We start from the raw sequence: 24,105 nt of genomic DNA on the forward strand, positions 1-24,105 counted from the left end.
AAAGACAAACCAGCGCCGCCAAGCTTTCTGATTTTCCCGCCAATATAGCACCCCCTACAGCTATCATTTTGCAGAGTTCGCCCCTCAATTCGCCTAGTGTGACAGCTTTTCGCTCCTTCATTCGCTTGGATCTATTCGCTTACTTATTCGCGCCTTCAGTTCGCTCCTCCGTTCGCTGCTCAATTCGCCAGGTGTGAACCAGGCTTTAGGTTTAACGACAAAGAAAAACCCGTATCCAGAGGTACCTCTCGGCGCCTCAGTAGCTGTCACGTGACCAAATAACTACAAAGACTTCTTTTCAAAGAGTTTTCGGAAATTCTTTTGACCATTTATTTAGCCAGTAGAACTACATAGGTACGGGTCTATTCACTGATAATAGGCATGCACATTAATAGTATTTGTTTTTTCAATATTTTTAAAGTGGTGAATAAAGTTAGCGCTGCGACAGAATAAGTTTTATAAAAAAGTCCAGGTGCGCGCGCAGAAACGCGGGAGGGTAAAATGCCTTCCATCCCTGCTTTTTCCCACGACTACATATTTTGTATAGAGAACTTTTTGAAAAGGCTTATTTAGTGACCAAACCAAACAATAATTTCGATTCTACCGCCACATTTCCAAATTAATATTCATACATCTTTCTTTGGTCGAAGTGCAGCATAGCAAAAATTTGATACTAAACTAGCTATCGATGTTTTCCAGAATTCTTTTCCTTAATTTTACATTCATCATTTTTACTTACCAACAAAGTAAATTTTCGATAATAATAAGAATTCCCTACATAAGTTAAGGTAAGCTTTTTATCCATGTATTCTATATATATTTTTATTTCCGGCTGGAAATATAATTTGGTTTAGAAATAGAGTAGTGTAATGTGAATTTTATGTTCTTTATTCATTGTGTCAATGACTTTTAGAGTGCTTTAAAAGCATTCGGAGCAGCTAAATTGAATAATAATTTAATAAATTAAATCACTAGTTAATATAGACTAGTTTTAATTCTTGTATTTGTAATCTGTAACTGACACCTTGAAACGGATCGATGGTACGCGCTCATACTGAAATTTTAATCTAAAGGTTTTAGATATTACGAAAATAATTAATTTCGTAAGACTTTATTTGAGTGGAATTTTTCGCGCCAAATCTTTGGTCCTGCCCATTTCGGTTAGAATTGCTTGAAAAGAAAAAAGGGGTAGCGGGGGGTACATTCCCCAACCCTCTCTCGATTTTCTCGTGCCCGCTCGTTTTATATCGTGAACAAGGGCTTTTGAAAACCCAACTTTACCCTATGAAGCCTATTTTTAGTTACCTCGGGAGTGGAATGCGGCCACTCCTGCGTTTGCCTTTCTGGGCCACGACTTTTCACCGCCGATCGTCGCCACAGATTTCAAAGGAGAGGTGACACGACGAAATAATATTTTTAAAGGAGGAGTGACGAGTGAGAGAGTTTTGGGAGAAAAATAAATAATAAAAAAACCATTTTAACTGAAAAGTCCATCTGCGAAAACCATCAGCTGTTTGGATTTCGATTAGAATGTTTACTTTTTGATTAGAATGTTTAGATTTTGATTAGAATGTTTAGATTTTGATTGGAATGTTTTGATTTTGATTAGAGTGTATAGATTTTGATAACAATTTTTAAGCCATCAGCTTTAACCACACATAGCCCAAGTTGTAGCATTTACAAATAAATGGGTTTAAACATGTAACAGGTATTTAGAATATAATATTGGCCGGATAAAGTTAGCAATAGCTCTGTTGAAATTTTTTCAAATCAAATTTAATTTTAAGTTAAGATCGTTCCACCAATGAAGTGTCTTTACTGTAATGTCTTATGTTTTTGAAAGGTTGCAATTTATGACATCAAAATGGTTTTTGCGTGCTCTATTTGTGTTCACCCCAGGGTGAAAAATAGTCTTATAAAGGTTGCAATTTATGACCTCAAAATGGTTTTTGCGTGCTCTATTTGTGTTCACCCCAGGGTGAAAAATAGTCTTATAAAGGTTGCAATTTATGACCTCAAAATGGTTTTTGCGTGCTCTATTTGTGTTCACCCCAGGGTGAAAAAACAGTCTTATAAGTCATGACTAAAACATTTGTTTGTGCTTCACTCGCACGAACCTAATCGAAGTTTTAAATGTGCCTTAGAACCTTGCACACGCATATTTCAAAAATATGTGTCGCTAAAAAGTCATGTTTACCGAAACCACGTAGGAAAAAGTATCGTAACTGTTCCTGAATGTTTAGCAAACGACTCCAATTCAGAATTAGAAGATAGTGAACAATTTGCGGATGAGGAAATAGTGAATAATGATTTGCAAATTAGTGACCTTGAGAGAAGTGCTGCTTTAAGGATTCTAGTAATACGCGAGAAACATAAAATACCAAATTTAGCTGCCATAAGTATGTCAAATAGCTTCACCGATCTATTGAAACAATCAATTGAGGTGTCATTTAACTTACTACTGAAGCCAGGTGACGACGAATCTGGTAGAAATTTCCATGTTAAAAAAATTACCTCTGGGGTTACATCTATTATTAAGTCAGAATACAGGTTACATACATATTGCAAAGAACAATTAAATCTTGTAGAGCATGTTTCGCTTTCATAGCTTTATTCTTTTAATCCATTACTTTTAATTTTGGGAGAGCTTAAATTTTTATAAGTGTTCCGACCGACTGAAAAATCGAAACCATAAGTCCCCGTTCGTGCGTAACTCCAGTCAATAACAAAGTCACTCAGTTTTTTGCTTTAGACGAATTCAACGCTTTATTCAATTCCAATCAACTCAAATTCTTTTATTTTAAACTGTTCCTTTACTTTAACTTTTCCTTTGCATTATTCTTCCGTGGTATCTAAACCTTTTTCATTTATTTTATTTCCTTGGTATCTAAACCTTTTCCATTTCTTTATTTCCATATTATCTAAACCTTTTCCATTTCCATTATTATTTCCTAGGTATCTAAACCTTTTCCATTTCCATTATTATTTCCTAGGTATCTAAACCTTTTCCATTATTCCATTATTTCCGTGGTACCTTTCAATTTTCTAAGTTCATTTTTCAATTTTTAAGTCCGAAGACTATAGCTCCTTGCCTAGGTCTGAGCTTCATTTTTTTAGCCCGACTAAGGACGTCTAGCTTCTTCGCTAGCCCATTCCAAAGTGATTATTCTTTTACGTCCAAGTCAGGACTCCTAGCTAGGTTTCAAAGTTCCATTTCAATTTTCCACCCCCATATTCAAAGTTCAGTTTATGTTTTTACCAATTTGCAATTTTGGCCAGAGCATCGGCCTTTACCCTTATTATTCTATCCCCTCATTTTCTCTTTTATTTATCTTAACTTTCACTTTTTACTAATGCACGTGCATGTCATATAATACTCTGAATCTTTGATCTGTCCTATCCAAGCTAGCAAATTTTATTACTTTGCTTTTCAAGCGAACCGATCCCTTCGGTCAAAGATTCTGTTTAAAGCAGTTATACTTATTTTTTCTTACACAAATATCCGACTAAAGCTTTCTATACTGTTTTTTCAAGGAACGATAATAATCCAAGGTTTACAAAAAATATAAAACACAAATGAATATAAACACAAATGAATACAAACACAAAAAACATGAATATTTTTGCGCGCGCGTGAATTAGGCCTAATTCTTATTAAAACATTCATAAACAAATGCACATCAATTAAAATTCATACACTTATTTTCAACATCCTCCCCCCCTTGAACTACGTTTTAAGTAGTTCAAGGAAGAGAGTTGTCTTTCGTCAAATTTAAATTTCCAAATGATATAAAAGTTGAACGGGTCGACGTAGTCGATTACCGTTTAGCAGTCTTATCATACATGAACGTATGATTTCGTCCCTACCTCTCATTACTTGTTCTATTACCGCTAATTTCCACATTGCTCGTGGTTTCATAGCGTCTTCTATCAAAACAACATCATTTAATTTTAATTCTTTACTCGGTTCACCTTTCAATTGTGTTCGGTGATGAGCCGATCTCAACTCTAGCAAATAATTGGTTTTCCAACGGATCCAAAACCGATCCAAAACAGTTTGCCTGTATTTCAAGCGTTTAACAATTTCGCGTTTTGTTACCGTTGGCACATCTTCATTTGTAAACGTTTGTGATGGTAGAGTTGTCAGTCTTTTCCCCACTAGAAAATGAGCTGGCGTTAATGGCCTTGGCTCTCCTGGGTCTTCATAGATGTATGTTATAGGGCGGGAGTTTATTGTCGCTTCAATTTCAATGAGAAGAGTCTCTATTTCTTCGTATGTTAGGTGGGCTCTTCCTAGTATCTTGCGGAGGGGTTCCTTAACGGAACGCACCATCCTTTCCCAAAATCCCCCCCACCAGGGGGCCCTGTCTGCTATGTATCTCCACTTTATTTTTAAACTTCCATAATATTCCATTGCTTCTGGACTTCTCATTTTTTCTTGCAAGATTTTTAGATCCGCGTCTGCGCGCTTAAAATTTGCCGCGTTATCGCTGTAAATTATTTTGACCACTCCTCTTCGCACAATAAACCGTCGAAATGCCATGAGAAAGGCTTCTGTTGTGAGGTCCGTAACTAATTCTAGGTGGACAGCACGCGTTACTGCGCAGGTGAAAACTACAAAGTAACATTTTTTTTCTGGTTTTGCATATATTGGACCACCGTGGTCTATGCCGCATATTTCGAAGGGTGGAGCTGGGTTGATCCTTGCGTCCGGAAGTGGCGCCATTTCTGCTTTCATAGGCTTGGCTTTATATCGCTTGCATCTTGGGCATGAATAAATGACTTTATTCACTAATTGCCTGATCTTTGGTATCCAATAGTGTTCTCTAATTTCCGTCAATACTTCGCTTTTACCTGCATGTTTCAATCTTACGTGTGTTTGCCATCCAATTAAATATGATAGTTGATGAGTTCCTGACAACATCCACGGGTGTCGCTCTCGGTAAGTCATTTTTACCGCGTCTAAGCGCCCTCCCACACACATGACCCCTTGTTTATCCAAAAACGGGTTCAGTGATGTGATACTTGATTTTCTCGATATTTCTTGTCCATTTTCCAAACATTTTACTTCATCAAAGAAATCTTCTTTTTGCGCTTTCTTCACCCAAAACACTTCAGCATTCATTATTTCTTCCCCTGTCATCGGACCCTTTTTCTTTCTTGTACCTTATTCCTTGTGTTATGGATGAAACGCATAATCCACGCCGTTATGTTTAGGACTTGGTTCAAACTGCTATACTTTTTTAAATTCAATAACCCTTCATATTTCTGTACCGGATTCATATAAGCGACTACTTCTTTCTTTTTTAACTCATCCTGTATTTCAATAGGCAATTCTTGGTTTTCTCCAAAATTATTCTCTTCATTTACTAGATCTATATGTTCTCTAAGCCAAGTTGGTCCATGTAACCAAAGATCGCTTGAGGCGATTTCTTCTAGAGACTTCCCTCGAGTTGGAAGGTCAGCGGGGTTTTCTTTGCCCGGACAATGATGCCATATTTCTGTTTCCGTTCGCGTTTGTATTTCGCGCACTCTGTTTTGGACAAACTGTTTCCATCGGCTAGGAGATCCGCGGATCCATGCTAATACTATTTCCGAATCTGACCACATTATTCCTTTTTGTGGTTTAATTGTCAACGTGTCCATTAATGTATTGTTCAATCGAGCGCCTATTAATGCACCCATCAGTTCTAGCCGTGGTATTGTTAATTTTTGATTCCCCAACGGGGTTACTCTTACTTTAGACGCGATCAGTATTGAATTAATTTCACCATTAGGATACATACATTTTAAATAGAACACTGTCGCATATGCACGTTCGCTTGCGTCTACAAAACCATGCAATTCTATTGCTTCTGGTTTCAAATCTAATTGATTTTTATAAAAAAACCTGGGTATTTCAAATTCTATCAATTTTGATAGTTCATTACACCAATCATTAAATTTCGTTTCTAAGTCTTTAGGTAAATCCTCATCCCAGTCTATTTTTCTAACCCACAGTTCTTGAAATATGAATTTTGCCCGGATTGTGAACGGGGCCAATAAACCCATAGGGTCAAAGATACGTGCGACAGCTCTCAGTACTCCTCATTTAGTATTTTCTTTATTTATCATAAATTCCAAAAGTGACGTAACTTTATAAGACAAATTGTCTGTCATTTCATCCCATAACATCCCCAAAACCTTGGTATTTGTAGGATTAGGTAGACCTTTCTGTTCCTGACTTTTATCATGTGACCCCCACTTAGTTCTTATTTCACTCGAATTACTTCTTATTTTTCTCAAATTCATTCCCGCTTCTGACAATATCTTGGTTGCATCATTGATCAATTGGTCTGCCTCATCGGGGTTATCCTTTGTCGTAACCATATCATCAACATATCTATCTTTTTCTAAACTTTCACTTGCCGCGGGGTATTTTTCTTTTGTTTTCTCTAAGTGGTGTAAAATGGTCGCATTCAATAGGAAGGGCGAAGTGGTTACCCCAAAGGTGACTTTAGTCATTCGATACTCTACTAAATTTTATTTTGTGGGTGATCTAACCCCTCAATCCAATGAAAACGCAAGGCGTTCCTGTCTTTCTCCGCGATCCCTATAGTGTGAAAGGCTTTGCTATGTCCCCCGTTATTCCTACTTTTTTCTCCCTAAAGCGCACCAATATGCGAAAAAGGTCCGGCAGTAAATTTGGTCCTGCCTCCAAACAATCATTTAGCGAGGGCATGCCTTTTGCGTGAGAAGACGCGTCCTGAACAATTCTTAACTTTGTTGTATCTCTTTCCTCCCTAAACACTCCCTGATGTGGTAAATAGTATAATGGTCCCTTTGGTGGGGGGTACTCAAACTTACTTGGGACTCTTTCAATTATTCCTGATTCTAGTTGCTCATGAATAACCTCATCATACGCTTTGAACTTAATTTTTTGATCAAATTCCAAGTTCGCCTTTTTGCTACCTCATAATTATCACGTAGAAATTGTACTTCCGTTTTCCAGGGTAAAGCTACTTCATATTGTCCATTTTTATATTCAATGGACAATATAAATGGCATATTCATAATGAATATGGCATTATATTGCCATATTCAAAGTTCAGTTTATGTTTTTACCAATTTGCAATTTTGGCCAGAGCATCGGCCTTTACCCTTATTATTCTATCCCCTCATTTTCTCTTTTATTTATCTTAACTTTCACTTTTTACTAATGCACGTGCATGTCATATAATACTCTGAATCTTTGATCTATCCTATCCAAGCTAGCAAATTTTATTACTTTGCTTTTCAAGCGAACCGATCCCTTCGGTCAAAGATTCTGTTTAAAGCAGTTATACTTATTTTTTCTTACACAAATATCCGACTAAAGCTTTCTATACTGTTTTTTCAAGGAACGATAATAATCCAAGGTTTACAAAAAATATAAAACACTAATGAATATAAACACAAATGAATACAAACACAAAAAAATGAATATTTTTGCGCGCGCGTGAATTAGGCCTAATTCTTATTAAAACATTCATAAACAAATGCACATCAATTACAATTCAAACACTTATTTTCAACAGGAGCTGGTAACGAATCTTTTCTTGACAGTTCCTCACCAAGCTCTTTTTTTCGTGTTCCACAAACACATCAAAAACTTTGTTCTCATAACCTAGGTTTTTGTTATATATTCAGAGAGGTAGATAAAAATGTCCCCAATGTTTTATTCATACCCAATATTTTATTTGGAACCGACGTATTGGGGAAACTGTCCGTCTTTAATTACAGAAAAATTATAATTTTGACTTCTTGATGGTGTGTTGTAATTAGTTGAATATGGTTTTTCGATTTGGGTAATGTGAAAGGTTGATCCTGTTGACACTAACTGATACTAATGCGATGTACCATTATCATATTAATGCAATTATTCATGATGTTGTTAATTATAACGAGTATCACGCAGAGCCAAAGTATGCACAACTTGATAAACATAATTTAAAGGCAATCTACTGTTGATCAAGGCAATATTTATCTCATGTCTGTCAACGAATGGAGTCGGTATTACAAATGTTCATCCAGCGCTTGGCAACAAAGGAGAGAAGATAAATTCAAAACTGCCAAACCTAATAGAGCCATATCAGTTGTGACGTTAGTGCCTAGGTAAAACGTCACGGGCTTAGCTTTGGTAGTTGGCGGCCATGTTTGGTACCGCTTTGGGTCTACGGGCAAGTAGCATGGGTGACGTCACACCAAAGCTTCTGACATGTTTTTTCGAGGCTCCCAAGTCCCTGACTTACACGACCACCATTCTTCCAATGAGATGTTTTTGTAAGTTTAAGGTATTCAACTCCGTGTATGAAAGATGTCAAATCATTGAGGAAATTAATTTAGCATCTGCCGGCGATTACGCTGGAAAATAACGTGTTTCGCAATGATCATGCGCAGTTATAACTAACAACGAAAAATAGGCACGTGACCCGCAACGTTGCGCACACTTCTATACTGAATAAAGTTCTATTAATGTAACACACCAAATTCCCCTTATCTGTCCAGTAGAGCTGAAAGAGCAGTACTACAGTAGTCCCCGCCCTTAAAGAACATCCACATGCAAGAAAACGTTACATCCAATGCATTTATTTGAAGTTTTATTTATTAAGGCATATTATTAGATATAATTTGGTTTATTGCTAGAAATCGATTAATGAGGGCTTTTTGCCTTCGACCGCTTTAAACGCTACGGATATGGTGTTGCTACTATATAGGGTATTCTCATTTGTTGCTAATTATTAATTAAAGTGTTAGGGAAAAGCTTCGGAGCGGACTCTTAACTGGAATGGTAACAATCCTGAAAATAACGATATATATATATATTTAACGGTATATTTTCGAAAAGGGGATTTTCATTACCGTAAAAACACTAATGGTGTAATCCTCGAAATACAGCGGGTCAATATCTGGGTTTTCTTCTTTTACAACGTGACGTAGAAAACACTTTGTGAGATTCGGAATATCCTGAAATTAAATATATCTGGAATTAAAATTATTTTAATATTGAGTAACTCGATTAGTGTCACGTGAAGACAGGCACTAGTTCGACGATGGCATTTCAAATAATGGGGATAAGTTCAATTTAAGGTATTGCAACAACCTATTAAATTTCTTTATGCATAGTTTTCAGACTTGGAGGATTAATACCATTTACAACAGGAGACGAGGCTACTTGGTACATCACTTTGTCCGCAAAGTTGCCTTGGTCTCCTGGTGTAAATGTTATCAACCCTCGTAGTCTGAAAACTATGTATAGGCAAAACAAAATAAAGAGCTATCATTTGTGCTTGTAATACAGCGCGGTTTTTGTCAGCCATATTATTGGCTTTCAGCTTTTCCAGCGCAGTTAACCCACCAATAAGGCCGCCTATAAATTCCGTCACGAATCTTAGCTCTCCCCTAACTGAAAACTATTTATTGCACTTGCTATTACGTTTGCAGAGCTGAAATTCCCTCTAAGTGAGGTTTATGTATTTCTATAAAATTTTAATTCTTAAACTAAACAATGTTTATGGTTATTGCACATGAATTGTCGAACGGCAATCTCGTTGTATCTGCCAGTATCGCCAATGTTCTCGCTGCAACATTCGAGAATGGTTTGGCCAGCTAGAATATGATTAGTTTTCCTTTGTCTCTAATTTACACTTCATAGGAAACTTTTATTGGCCAAATACTCTTAGCTTACCGAATAGGCGTAGTTTTCTAACTTACAGTTGTGAAAGTTTCCTTTTGAGATCCAGCATAACCCTCTGAAAATATATATGCACCAAGTATGTATAGATTTCTTCTACTTGGAATATTTTTGGCCAAATACTCTTAGCTTACCGAATAGGCGTAGTTTTCTAACTTACAGTTGTGAAAGTTTCCTTTTGAGATCCAGCATAACCCTCTGAAAATATATATGCACCAAGTATGTATAGATTTCTTCTACTTGGAATATTTAACAGGTCATTTTCTGTACTTTCATGCTCGAATTAAAGGGGAGGATTTGTAGAAACCGTCACCCTTGATGTCATGCATAATGTATTTGAATCCGCGTGTCGCGAGATATTGACTTAGCTAGATACCTGTGCCTTGACTAACGCGTTATATGAGTGCCGAACCCGAGTGTAATCCCAGTTTTCTGGTCGTGTTCTGAACGAGTAGATCTTGGATCGACGGTTGTTTTATATGGTTGAATATGAGCCAATGAAACGCGAGGAAGGAGAAGCGGGCGATTTAACAAAGTTTTAAGCCCTTCCCCTTACCTTCAGTCAGGTATTAGTATGGGGTCTACAGCCTAATAAAGATTGCAAGTAGACTAAGTCTATACAGTTCTGTTTCAACTTATTATATGATTAGAACCCTTATGATTAGAAGCTATGTCCGCACTAGGGCAAAATATTCGCTGAGCTCGCTACGCTCATCAAATACGCCGACAAAAATCGCCTGTACACACTAGGATAAGTTCGCGCCTAGCGTACCTAGCTAAGACGGCGAGAGAGAGAAAAAATGTTCATCGAGCTGAACTTTTTACGTCGATCTCGCCGGCGTAGGCGACGTACAACCAATTAGCGTCCATCTCTTGGTCACGTGGGATAAGTTCTGTGAATATATCGAGGAAGAAAAATGGCGGGCACTTGGAGTAAAGTGAAGCATTTAGGGTAAAACAGCCTTTTTACCGTCATAAAACTTAATGTTTTAATATATACCATTGTTCGCCCACACTTGTCAATACGGCTAAAGTTGAGTTAAAGCGTGTGAAACAAAGTTGACTAACCAAGTGTATACTTTAAATGAAGATTATGGAATTGAGCTTTTTAATTAGCTTCTCTTCCACCAACAATTGCGGCAGCAAAGGAACATTCAAATAGAGACTGTTTATCACCAAGTTCCAACGTGCCTTGGAAGCAGCCTAAATGCTAGAGAATGGGGTTGGAGACAGGTAGGATCTGAACTCAAACCAGTCGTTACCACTCTACAACCTGCTCCAGCTGAGCTTCTGCAGATGATCCCTCGTAAATGCAAGGAAGTCTGTGATTTGAAATGTGAATGCGGTAAAACTGGTCCAGTCTGTTCTTCAGTTTGTAGACAATGCAAGGGAGTATCTTGTTCAAATGAACATAGAGATTTTGAGGCTCAACCTCTAGTAGAGGACTATGATTAAACTTAAGCTTAACCAATATTGATAAATATACTAATATAAAGTTGGTAAACCAAAATAAACCTCTCCGACACGAGACGCAATTAATAATATTAAGAAAATATAATTGATATTAATTACTTTAGTCGTCAGTAGTTTAACGTAATCTACTGAAGTCGTTTTAAGAAACTTAATTCCTAAAATAATTTTAAACATAGCTATTGTTGACGTTTGAATTCTAGCGTATGCCTCTTTAACAATTTTTGGAAATTAAGGGTATATAAGGCGATTGATTCACAAGAATGATAAGAAATCCGCAATTGCATGAACCTTTGATTGAAGCCCTGCAATTGGGAGGCTAGACGTTTTTCGTAACCCTAGCCGATCGCCACGCACTTCTTGATCCTAACGTTGGGAGTAGAAGCTAAACGTTTGCTCCGATTTGCCAACTGGGGACGCGGTGACCGACACACAGACAGACACCCCCCCCCCCAACACACACACACGTCCAGTATAATACCTCTCCGTGACGTCATCGTCACTTAAAGAGGTAAAAATATAGTGGGAATAATATATTTTAGGTTTAAAACCCTCTTTGCATTTATTTCGCTTGAAACCGTTTCGAAATACTCAAAAATTTGATTTAGTCTCTATGGCTCAGTGGTAGAGTGTCTTACTACTGTGTCAGCGACCCGGGTTCGATTCCCGGGTCTAACCTGAAAAAATTTTAATTAATATAAAATCTCTAACCGACCTCAGAGCAAACTAAAAGCCTATCGTATACTACGATGTGGCTAAAAAGTTAAGATAGTTAGTACAATGTGGCAGTGGCTACTTTATAAACCGAATTACGATTAGTAGCCCAGGAATTTTAGGGTTTGAACATAAAGATGCAAATTTGTACATGTGTTATTTTCGACCCAACAAAAAATATACTAAAAGTCCCCTGCTGTAGAGCGCGAGCTTTCGCCGCCATCTTGGAAAATGGCCGCCGGGAATGCCAGCTACAATGTATTCCACATTCTTCTTCAAAAATTATGAAAATTGGTACATTTTATGATTGAGACCATATGAACATCATAGAAAAATTTTACAGCTCTGTGTTCGATAGTTTGGTCGCCATATTGGAAAATGAACGCCAAATATTGAACCCATTCATGAGATAGTTTGGCCACCATGTTGGAAAATGGCCGCAGGGAATGTCATATAGATACAGTATATTATTCATAAATTATGAAAATTGGTAAATTTATTGTTGAAGACCGTGTAAACATCATACTTGAATATTGAAGACGTGCTGCTGATAGTTTGGGCGCCATCTTGGAAAATGACTGCGTGAAATGCCAAATATATTACCGATATATAAATTTTTCGATATTTCTTTACTGAGTAGATGATTTTCATGAACGTATTAAACACCATAAAAATAACTATTTCCAAATCTAAGTTATCGACCCAATTTTCAAAAATGGTCGCTGAAAGACTACTATCCTAAAAATCTGAAACACAGAAAAGCAAAGCTATATTACTCAGATGTTGATGACGGAATATCGTTTAATATGGGGTTTTTACATTCTATTGTAGTTAAGGATTAGATTTAAGACACGTTTTGAACATTTCATTCAAATTTATCGTGATCCTGAAGATTTTTATTTTGTCGCCATCTATGATGGGTCAAAATATTACGGACACTTATGAGACATAAAACGGAAAATTAGCTCCGCCTTCGTCGTCGCAATTTTTCGTCGTCGTCTCGCCTTCACCCTCTTTAAACTACTCCCCTATCACAAGCGACTTTGTTGCCATCTATGATGGAGTCAAAATATTACGGAGCTTCGGTGCTCTAGCGTAGTGGTAGGTTGTAGTAAGTGGGTTCGAGCCCTACTGCGGGAGATTTTATTATTTTCTTTAAAAATAGTTATTAAATAGTTATTAATTTTTCTAAATAATTGCATAATTTCACTTGGTAAAAAATTATTTGAATATTCATGTAAATTCACTCATTATTTTACAGAAGAAAAACTATTAAAAGTAAATATATAATCCATTGGGTAGGATTTTACTTTATTTAACTAACCCAACCAACACTTGATTCTGATTAATTAGACCACGGGGAGGTCGAAAAATAGTGAAAAAATTCTAAACCCGCCGCAACTTGGTCAAAAATGTTTTTGAAATTTGAAAATTGCATGTACTTACCGCCATTAAGACCGCTACGCGCCTAAACGCATTCTGCCCTCAATCTTGAAAAACTCCTCGGGGGGGGGGTAAATATAATAACAAGGACTCGCCACGGAAATCAGGGAGCTCACACTGCGGAAATATAGCTATGAAATTTTAAACACCCGCTGAAACATTTACAATTCTCATACCAGGATAGAAAAATATTTGAAGCAAGCTCCAATTTTAAAAATAAACAACGATATTTTGCTAAATTGCGTAGATTATTTCGGAACTAAATGAAGATAAACAATAATATTTTGGAAAAGGCGTAACATTATTTGGGAAATAAATTAAGATAAACCACAATATTTTGGAAAAGGTATAATATTATTTGGGAAGTAATTGAAGATAAACCACAATATTTTGGAAAAGGCGTAACATTATTTGGGAAGTAAATGAAGATAAACCACAATATTTTGGAAAAGGCGTAATGATATTTGGGAAGTAAATGAAGATAAACAATAATATTTTGGAAAAGGCGTAATGTTATTTGGGAAGTAAATGAAGATAAACAATAATATTTTGGAAAAGGTCTAATATAAACCCGTGTTGGTTGGGTTAGTTAAATAAAGAAAATCCTACCCTAAACATGGTTTGGACACTGAAGACCAACCAGGTAGTGGTGAAGTTTAACTTATTTAAAAAATAATTTGGATAAATAGCTTATTTAGTTAGGTCGGTGAACTTCAAATTTTTTAACCAATTATTTGGATAAATAGCTAGTTTATTATTCTTAAAGTTAAACAATATTCACTCACAATCACCAGAAAACAGCCGGCACACTCGCATAGACTACCCAATTTCCCGCCGAAAATACCGCGCTAAACTTGTTTGAGTTGTTTCCTTCTCACGGTGGGGGTGGGTGGACGCCGGGAGATCATAAGCTATAGCCGTTAACTCAGGGATACTTATCCTGGAATTAGACATGAGAGATGGAGCTGGAGTTCCGTTGTCTGCTACAAACTACCACCAAGGAGTAGTATTAGTGTATACCTAGTCGAAATTAAAGCGTTACTAAAAAAACATTCATTTTTGCTCCAAGAAATTACTCCATTAAAAGTGGCAATGAAAATCGACATAAGATTTCAGAAAATGTAATAGAAATTTAAATCACTAGTATTTTTTAAAGTGATTATGTCATATATTAGGTTATACGCTACTAACGATTGGACACAATGGCTCGATGCGGGCCACTCAGTCGACATTCTTCACTTAGATTTTAGTAAAGCTTTCGATTATATTCCCCATATTGCCCTCCTATCGGCCCTCTACGATGCTGGTGTGGTGGGCGGTGCTCTCAACTGGCTTTCCCAATACCTCACTGGCCGCAAGCAGCGCGTAGTTCTCCACGGAATCACGACTGATTGGCAGTGCATTGATAAAGGGGTCCCACAGGGCTCCATTTTAGGACCATTGCTTTTCAATGTGCTCATTAACTCTATGCCTTCAGTTGTTGCAAGCTCTTCCTTAGTCCTATTTGCTGACGATACAAACTCTACCATCTTATCCATAATTCAGCTGACAGCGCAGCCCTCCAACGCGACCTCGAAGCGGTTTTCCATAGGGGTAGTGTTCACGGGCTAACATTTAACATTGCGAAATGCAAGATTCTCCACCTTGGCCGTAAAAATCCATTATTTGATTTTACGATTAATAATTAGGCCCTATCTATGTCCACCTGCGAACGTGATCTGGGCGTCCTTATAGATCACCTGTACTAGCTGTGATGGATCAGAGCACAAGGGCTTCTTGTGGCAAAGGGGGCCCGAGTTCGGTGTGCCGGTTCGGGAGTTGCTTGGGTTCGCCCTTGATTCAGACCGTTCCTTGCCCCGTTCCCTGAAGGTTTTGCTCGGCCACTTCGCCCCCGCCCAGGTGTTGCCTTAATTGGCTCACAACGCAATTGGCAACCCTCTGAGGGTCGCGGATACATTATTTCGGTCGTGTGGCACTGATGTGCTTGGAGGGAAATCCTCCGTCCCCTCGAGCCTCCTGCTGCCTGTCACCGACCACCTTCTGGCTGGGCTCGCCGCTGACGGTGTCCCGCTTCTGTCACCTGCTCAAGGGGCGTTTGTCGGGTCCGCTGGCCAATCCCGTGTCCCTTGACGGCGTTTGTCGGGTCCGCTGGCCGATCCCGTGTCCCTTGACGGCGTTTACGCAGGTTCAATTTGGAATATGATGAGCCCCCAGCTAGGTGCTGCGCCTAATCAAGGCCTCTGACATGCAATTATTGTGAAAAAAATTCAGACTGACGAGATGAATATGAACGAACAGTTAGAGATTTGTCTTAAATCTAATCTTTAACAACACGAGAATGTATAAACCCCCATATTAAATTTTATACCCTAATCAACATGTTGAGAATTACAGATTTGAATAACTTTTTTTTCTCTCAGAATTTAGGGTAATAAATTTCGAGTGGCCCTTTTTAAAGATGGCGTCGATAAATATCGACTTGGAGATGGCTATTTTTTGGTGTTTATTACGTTAATGAAAATCATCTACTCAATCAAGGAATTTCGGAAAGATTTATATGTTTGAAATATATTTAGTATTTCTAGCAGTCATTTTCCAAGATGGCGCCCAAACTTTCATAAGCACGTCTTCAATATTCAATAGTGATGTTTAGACGGTATTCAACATAATAATTACCAATTTTCATAATTTATGAATAATTTACTGTATCTAAATGACATTCCCGGCGACCATTTTCCAGCATGGCGGCCAAACTATCTGATAAATGGCTTCAATATCTTACAATGAGGTTAACACAGCTCTGATTATAATATCTATCAATTTTCATAATTTTGAAACAACATGGTGAAATATACTGTACCTAGCCATTACGGCGGCCATGTTCCAATATGGCGACCAAACTGTCGAAGACAGAGCTGTAAAATTTTTCTATGATGCTCATGTGGTCCCGGTCATAATGTGTACCAATTTTCATAATTTTTGAAAAAGAATGTGGAATACATTCTAGCTGGCATTCCCCGCAGCCATTTTCCAAGATGGCGGCGAAAGCTCGCGCTCTACATTAGGGGACTTTTAGTATTTTTTGTTGGGTCGAAAATAACACATGTACCAATTTTCATCTTTATGTTCAAATGTTCTAGGTCAAACGCTAAAAGTCCTAAGCTACTCTCCTCTATTTTTCTGCTAACTGGATGTATTTGCACGAACAGGGCTCTTCCTTCGACTTTTGGAAGGGTACTTTGTTGCACAGTAAGTACCAACAACCAGCAATTTGTGCTCCCTGGTACCACCCTGCGCCACGCTCCTCGAAGAAATGAATGACATGACGAAGAACTGAAAAAAAAACCTATCGATTTCTGAGTAACGTGGAGAGGGGATAGCCGCGAAAATCGGGGAATGGAGAAAGGAGATTTTGCCTACGTGCTCTACCAAGCAGGGGTATTGTAGAAGGGATAAGACACATTAACTAGAAAAAGCATTACATTCTTTTGCCATAGGAAAAGTTTAATATTGTCATTAATAAAATAAAATATATAATTGGCGACTGAATGAAATTAAAAGATATAAAATGGAGACAACATTTATATTTTAAATTTAAATCGAAGTGTACGTTGAAGATAAATGATTCAATATTTTAATAACTAATTACACTCAAAGCTATGAGCTGCTGCTAATGTTTTTTTTAGGTTTCAATTGGGTCAGTGGACCGCGGCAAGGATGCGATTTATCAGGATTCAGTATGTGTTTAAACAGGGAAGGAAATGAGGTTTACTTGGGAGGTGACGGAAGGGGTGTGGGGGTCACGTCATCTCCGGCGGAAACGGGGCAGTCGGCACCTATAGGGTAGCAGCCGACATGTGTATTATTCCCTCAAACTTTGCCGCCCAGAAGTGCTGCTAATGTTCTTAATTCAAGTTTAACTCTAATTAAACTACTTAGATACTTAAAATTGGACTTACCCTTTGGGAACCTCAAAAAACCAATGAGAGTATTTCTTTCATCTGTAATTGCTTAAATTTTAATTAATAAGGCCGCATAATACCATACCAATCCCTATTGTATTTAAACTAATTCGTAACTTAAAACTGGATTTCAACTCTTAGGAAACCTGAAAATCATAAAAACATTCTCATACAACTTTTATTTTTAATAATTAAGGTCTTTTCACTACACCAATCGCCAAACAAAACAATATTAAATTAACTATTAAGTTATATATAAATTTCGCGTAACACGACGTTTGACAATATCAAACGACGTGTTACGAAAAATTTTAGACAGTTACCGAGACTAAAATTCAATCAATAATCGCAAAGTATTGAATTTTAACGCAATTATCTTTAGTTCCATGCAATTGTTACACTGAAGCAGTGGTTAACTATAGGCTAGGTCAGATAGGCTAAAAAAAGGGCTTGACTTAGAACGACAGTGGGAACATCACTGGTATCCGTATCAGAGTAGAACGGGAAACAAGCGACGAGAACAATAAGCCCGACTTTTTAGTCGAGAAAATGAGCGTTAAGTTCTCGCTAATGACTTATTAATACGTGAAACGAACACAATTTCCAGTAATCTTGTCATACGGCATTCTCAAAAAAAGAATAGGGGAAAAAGGGACTTTTCCTGAAAAAATTAGGGTAAAAACGGACCTAAATTTTAAAAGTAGGAACCAAAAAGGGACCACTGGTAAAACAAAATGATATCTTTATTATGTGAAAATATCACAAATATTTTTAAATATCACAAACAATTAGGAACCTAATGCTCTTTTCTTTTTTTCTCGACAAAAAAGGATATTATTTCTGACTTTCTTTTGTTTATATTCTTATTTAGACTTGACATTTCACTTGCTTGTGAAGGGCATTCTGATCGTTTCTTAGTTATGCACTCTATCATGCTTTGAGCTAAACTTATCTCCGATAAATCCTTTTTCTTTAAACCTTTTTTCAGTCTCTCATTGGCTTCCATCAAAAATTTATCTAAAGAAACTTCGTTTCTTGTTAATTCTTTTTGCTTTTCAGAAAGTTGTTCTTCTAGTGACTTAATGCTTTGTGCGGTTTTCTTCATTTGGTCTTCTCTCTGTTTTTGCTTCGCAGCTTCCTCCTGATCTTCTTTTTTCTTTTGGTCAGCCGCCTGTTTTAATTCTCGCTCTTTGACTAAATGCAATTTGTAATTTTGATTAGCATTACCAGCTAGTTTTATCAAAGATTTTGTAATAGGGTCTAGCTCTGGCTTATTATTAAACTGTTTTAAACCACATGAAACCGTCAGTCTGGCATTTAAGGTCTTTAGTGACATTGATGCTTTGTCGTCGGTTAAAAAGTGGCTGGATCTAGAAAACACACGTTCCACATCAGCGCTGCCGTGAGACAAAGTGAGACTTGCTTTGTAAGGGTCGACACATTTGGGTACTTAATTTCGTCTAAACTATTTTTTATATCACTTTAGTAAGCCCAATAGTTTTCAATTCACTGAGATTTAACCCACGAAGGAGGATCTTCTTCAACTTGTAACAATTTCCACTCGTCAAGAAGCGTATCAGTTGGAAGCCTTAAGGAATGAAGCTACTTTGGTTAAGACGATGATACTTCGTGGTTCTGTTCTCTCAACAGGCTGTAAAAAGCGAAAATGTTTCACAATACTTTGAGAAACTGGAGTTTTTTCATGATATGTTTAGATGCTTCAGTATAACACTTTTGAGCGCAGATTAGGAACTCGAGTTGAGATTTTTCAGAAACTTTGGATAAACATTCTCCGACATTTTGTCCACATTCAATTTCCTTCCTCGAAAGTAGGTTAGCTTCAAGAGTGACCAGAGTTTCTTCATATTTTGTACCTTTTTTAACACATCTTTCTTGATGAAGCGACCAAAAATGGTTAGTAGCAAATTCCTTATTTCATCGTAAAGAATGTGAATGAGTGTTTCTCCTCGTTGGAAGTATCCGGTAAATTTTGAAAAAACCTTCGCGAATGAAATCACAAGATAAAGGCTTGATTTCATCGTTGGGTTTTTAATTGACTGAATAATAGTTTTGTATTTGGCATTTTAAATTATCTTTGGCTGATTCTTGGGTAAATAAACCAAAGCGTACTTTTCCATGGCAGGCCATGGCTCAATGACGCGCTCACACGTTGGTGCGAAAGTCAGCCATCGAGAAGGAATGTGCTTGATGAACATCCGGACAATAAAGTTTAAAAGTAGTACAATGATAGTACAAAGTCTGAAGGATTGACGTTAAGTTGCTCTATACCCATGTTGTCTCTTTTTGACCAATATTTCGTTGATAGATCTCCAAACGGTCTTACTAAAATTAGGCCCATCACTACCAATCATTAGTAGCAGGCAATTGAGTATTATTTATCGCAAGCATAATATTTTTTGATAGCTGTTCGCCTTTAGCGTGCCCCATAAACATGATTTCTAAATGTTTCACGACGACAACGCTTTGTGATTTTCACCAATATCTTAAAGCAATTTGTAATTCTTTTTTACCTTCAAGTTCGTCATCTCGTCATACTGAATTGAGTAGTAGGAACCACAGGTATCATTTAGCATCATATCTCTGAAGTATGGGCCCAAAGCTTCTCTGACTAAATAGCTCAATTTGGTTTCCCCCATTGAAAATTGACTAGGAACTGCATCGCCAAACATGGCTTTGAATATTTCGAATATACCGTTACACGATGCAGCAGACCAATTGGAAACAACGTTTTTCATTACCCATATAAGTTCCGCTTTTCTGGCAGAATCGGTTTCACTAGGTTTAATAATGATGCTTGTATGATCCCTTCCACCTGAGGAATGGCTTGAAGTTGTAGCTGTACTAGTACTAGTTAATCGCAGTTGACGTTTTTCAAGGGAAGCTTTGACATTTTCTTTGTGTTAAGCAGTTTCAGTGTGTTGATGTAGAGAGAAGTAACCTTTGAGATAACTGAATGACTCTGCACATACAATGCAAAAAGCTTGTTTATCATCAAGATCTGACCTCATGGCCATTTTTGTCCGTTTTAAGAAGCCAATCGGAAAAATGTGGCTTAAAACAGCATCACCGAACAATGATTTCCCGCTCTAAAAAGTCTATTTCGTCTGCTATGGTTACTAACTAACGACACTGAAATCAGTTCAATTCTAACTATATTTGTATACGTTTCCCGTTTACCCCTAAGCGCATTGCTTTCTCGCATTCTCTGATTCTCTCTATGGTTAACCCCTCCCTCTCTTCCCCGTCACGATCGCTAAGAATCAGGGGTTTATAACCAGGGATAAGACTGTAAAGTATCAAAAATACCAAGAATAAATAGGAATCTAAGTGCAGCATAAACAATTATTCTTGTTATCTCTCATTGCCTGACTACTAAATAAATACTTTTTCTGATATTTATGATTATAGGGTGATTTAAGGACCGAATACCAATTTTAGGATAGATTAAGGACCTTGCAGGGAAATAGGAACTTTTAAGGACCTGGTGGGAGCCCTACATTACTATATACAAAAGCCAGGGAATGAGTTTAAAATGCGCAATTATGGATTTGGGATCAAATTTATTTGGAACTGGCATGGCGTATGTTGCTCTATCGCGAGTAACATCCTTGGTCGGTCTCCATATCTTGCAATTAGACCCGAATAAAATTATGGCAGATGGATGGGCCATCGTGGAGTATAACAGGCTGCGTCAAAAACACAGACCTGATCTGCCATTTATAGAAATAACGGAGTCGGAAGTAAAGAGAGGTAAAAAAGGCCCGCGTCGAAGAGTGTTTTAGAAGGTGAAGGAGAGCAATCTGGCGAAACGGCAAAAGAAAAACCAAAAAAGATCAGAATTGGTCTTCAGAGTATAGACATTTCATTTTTCCCTTGAAAGGATTTGAAAATGGAGATGGAGTAACGTGCTATACGCAAAAAGCGTTTTGTAATAGCTGTTACTGATTCCGGAATTAAGAAACATAACTAAAGGTCATAATGGATCATTGAGCAATAAGCCTATTTTGACTTGCCTTCGTAACACTAATGAGCATGTTGAAAATTCAAATACGAGTTCCTGCGACGACGGTTTCGATTTGCGAACGGCTGTTGGTCTGCCTTTTACCAAAAATCAACAAGCAGATGCTAGTGAATTCTTGTGGGTTCTCTTGCCGAAATTAAGCGAAGAAATGGAAACTTCTGACTCTAACTCTCTTCAAGAATTATTATGTCAAAGATCGCTTGCTCCTTTTAGACATTCAGTGGAATATTTCAAATACTCAATATTGATCAATCAACACGCACTCCCTTCAAAATAATTATTGTTATTATTACACTTGAAGTATATTAAAATGGCTGTCTTAAAAGTATTTTTATGATGAATGTAACATAAAAAAATAAAAAAACTTAAAGCAATTAATTGCTTTTATTATATCATATTTTGATGATTTATTACTATTTTGTTCTTAAAATCCTTAGTTTTAAAATAAAAATTTAGAAAATGTTTGGGTCTAGTGCTCATTTTACGTAGGCCTTAAATTGCTTTAAGTTAATTTAATTTTAGCGAGCAAAGATAAAATTTTTGCGTTCCCTGGGTTTTATTTATTTAAATTCCATCGGGAAAAACCCAATTTGCGGGTTTTTTGGTCGAATGGGATTGGGTTCGGTTGATTGGGATTCGGCGCAATGCTACTGAAGCGCTAATTGCGAATATAAGGCTCAACTATTCGTGATAAATCGGTTTGTAAAACAATTACCGAGGCCTAGCTATGCGGTATTCGATTTGGAATGAACTACTCGATTCGGTATTTGACAAGGACAATTTTTTGGCATTCGGTAACCGGTTCGATATCCAAAAAGTGGTTTTCCCACACCCCTAGTTTTAATGCATTAAAGGGAGTAACATCCTTTTTCTCTCCGTCTTCTCTGATCTCCATGAAGATGATAAACATTTCCACACAGATTCACAGCCTCTTTTGGCGCTTCCCCTCACAGTAAATCAGATATTTGTATGGCGTCTATGGCCTCTTTAAGATTCCAAGTCGTAAATCTATGTATTCGTGATTAAAGAGATATTATTTTTGCGCCCATATAGGAACTTGACAGCCAATATTGACGTCACGTTTAGAATTTAGTAAGGAAAACGTTTTCAACATTTATCTTATATTTATTTCCGAGAAAAGCATAAAATGTTATGGAATTGGTGAAATTTGAAAACAATATTCCATTAGAAAGGGGATCAACAGTGGCCTGGGCTTTAAGTTGCTCGAAGCATAATTTCAGTCGAGTAAAAGGAAGAAACTTGTGTCCCTGTGAAAGTCTTGGTAAACCCTGCAGTGAAACACACACGTGCGGGGAAGTCAGTAAAAAACAGTTTGTGTGAACAAAGAGAATTCAGTAAGCTACATTACAAGGTTAAATCTACAAAAGTATATGAACCTCTACTAGAAGAGGAGGAAATTCTCAATGAAGATTCTTCGGGTAATGATGAAATAGTCCAAAACAGTGATAGTGATAGACCGGGAGCTAGCATCGAAAAACTAACGTCATAGTCTATAAAAATATTTACTGGTGTATAGTAAAGGTATTATCACAAGGTTTAAAAAAAAGGTTTGTCTTACTTGGCGGACCGGGGGCGTACGCCCCTGTCACCCATTTCAGCAGGGCTACTTTCTGCGCTATTTAATCCCACAAGATATAAGCGGCTTTCTTTCTCTAAATTGTAGGTATGAATCCCCAAAATAACATGCGAAATAATAAGATATAAATTTCGGAGACCTAAACAATTTAAGATAATTTTTTTAAATTAATTGGTCAGCAAAATTTTTCCCATAAGATATATACGCAATTGTTTTTTAAAATGATCGTCTGGACACCAGGAATAAGAAACACCAGAGTAAGACAAAAATTTCGGGGAATTAAGTGCTTTAAGACAAGTATTTTACCCACCTGCCTCGAAATTTTCCGTGTAACCTAATGCAACAGTCAAAGGAAGTAAACGTTGACTTCCTTTCACGGTGAAACATGTTCGCGGATATTTCACTAACATTTGATTTTTTTATTTCAATAACCATGTTAACATAATAATTAAATTAAATGAAATTAGTTTGTTTAAAAGTTTCCTAGGAACGCTTGAAAGCAATACTTCAAAGACTAGACCAAAAAATTAGTAAAGAAAGTTAGTCACAATCTGATTCGTCAGAGTCCGAATGTATTAATTGTTCGGTAACTTCTTCGTCCGGGTCGTCTGTTAAGCATTCTTCCAAAGTTGGAGGCGCGCACGAACCATCAAACCAAAGCGGTTTTAATCCTTCATTTTCGGTATTCTCCCAACCACAATCAGTAGGCAACAAAGGAGAAACAGGATTGGGCTTTTCTGGATTGTTCCAAATCCTGCAAATGTAATTGCATCTTTTCACTTTTTTCTTCAGAACCTTTCTACATGGCGGAAAGCAGCTCGCCTCGGCAGTTTGTATTTTGTCAAATGGTTTTAAAACATTCTTCGGAGCGTACAAGCGGTGAAAAACATTAGCTCGCGCTTCATTTACTGAATCGCAACGTCGTTCTCCGTAGATTAAGCAAACAAACTTTTCCATTTGATTCATAACAGAATCTTCCACTTCAGTTGCGGTTCCAAGAGAGCTAAACGCTTCCTGGATGTCCGGGTACTTTTCAAGAAGACCGAGTGGTCGTATCTTTCCCTTACGCGCGAAAGAAGCAGTGTAGTCACATCCTGTAAGTACATGGAACCCTGGAAGCGATTTGCATAATTTTGGTCCCATTTTCTTCGCTATTTTTGTTAAA

General features: G+C 37.3%; 3 protein-coding genes across 3 annotated transcripts; all 3 read right to left on the reverse strand.

The window, feature by feature from the left end:
- Window positions 1-3,772: 3,772 nt before the first annotated feature.
- On the reverse strand, window positions 3,773-5,125 carry LOC149656993 (uncharacterized). Its single transcript, XM_089844650.1, has one exon. It carries the CDS (start codon window positions 5,123-5,125, stop codon window positions 3,773-3,775), a length of 1,353 nt encoding a protein of 450 aa, XP_089700776.1.
- Window positions 5,126-5,139: 14 nt separating this feature from the next.
- Window positions 5,140-6,504, reverse strand: LOC149656994 (uncharacterized). The gene is made up of 2 exons (XM_089844651.1): window positions 6,270-6,504; window positions 5,140-5,906 (listed from the first exon to the last, which is right to left on the reverse strand). The coding sequence occupies exons 1-2, from the start codon at window positions 6,502-6,504 to the stop codon at window positions 5,140-5,142; spliced, it is 1,002 nt and encodes a 333-aa protein (XP_089700777.1).
- Window positions 6,505-6,592: 88 nt separating this feature from the next.
- LOC149656995 (uncharacterized) lies at window positions 6,593-7,053 on the reverse strand. Its single transcript, XM_089844652.1, has 2 exons — window positions 6,979-7,053; window positions 6,593-6,910 (listed from the first exon to the last, which is right to left on the reverse strand). Exons 1-2 carry the CDS (start codon window positions 7,051-7,053, stop codon window positions 6,593-6,595), a joined length of 393 nt encoding a protein of 130 aa, XP_089700778.1.
- Between the last annotated feature and the right edge of the window lie 17,052 nt (window positions 7,054-24,105).

This window comes from Phalangium opilio, unplaced genomic scaffold, assembly GCF_054372755.1.
Source record: "Phalangium opilio isolate 3A_F unplaced genomic scaffold, DU_Popi_V2 ptg000077l_1, whole genome shotgun sequence".
Lineage (NCBI taxonomy): Eukaryota > Metazoa > Arthropoda > Arachnida > Opiliones > Phalangiidae > Phalangium > Phalangium opilio.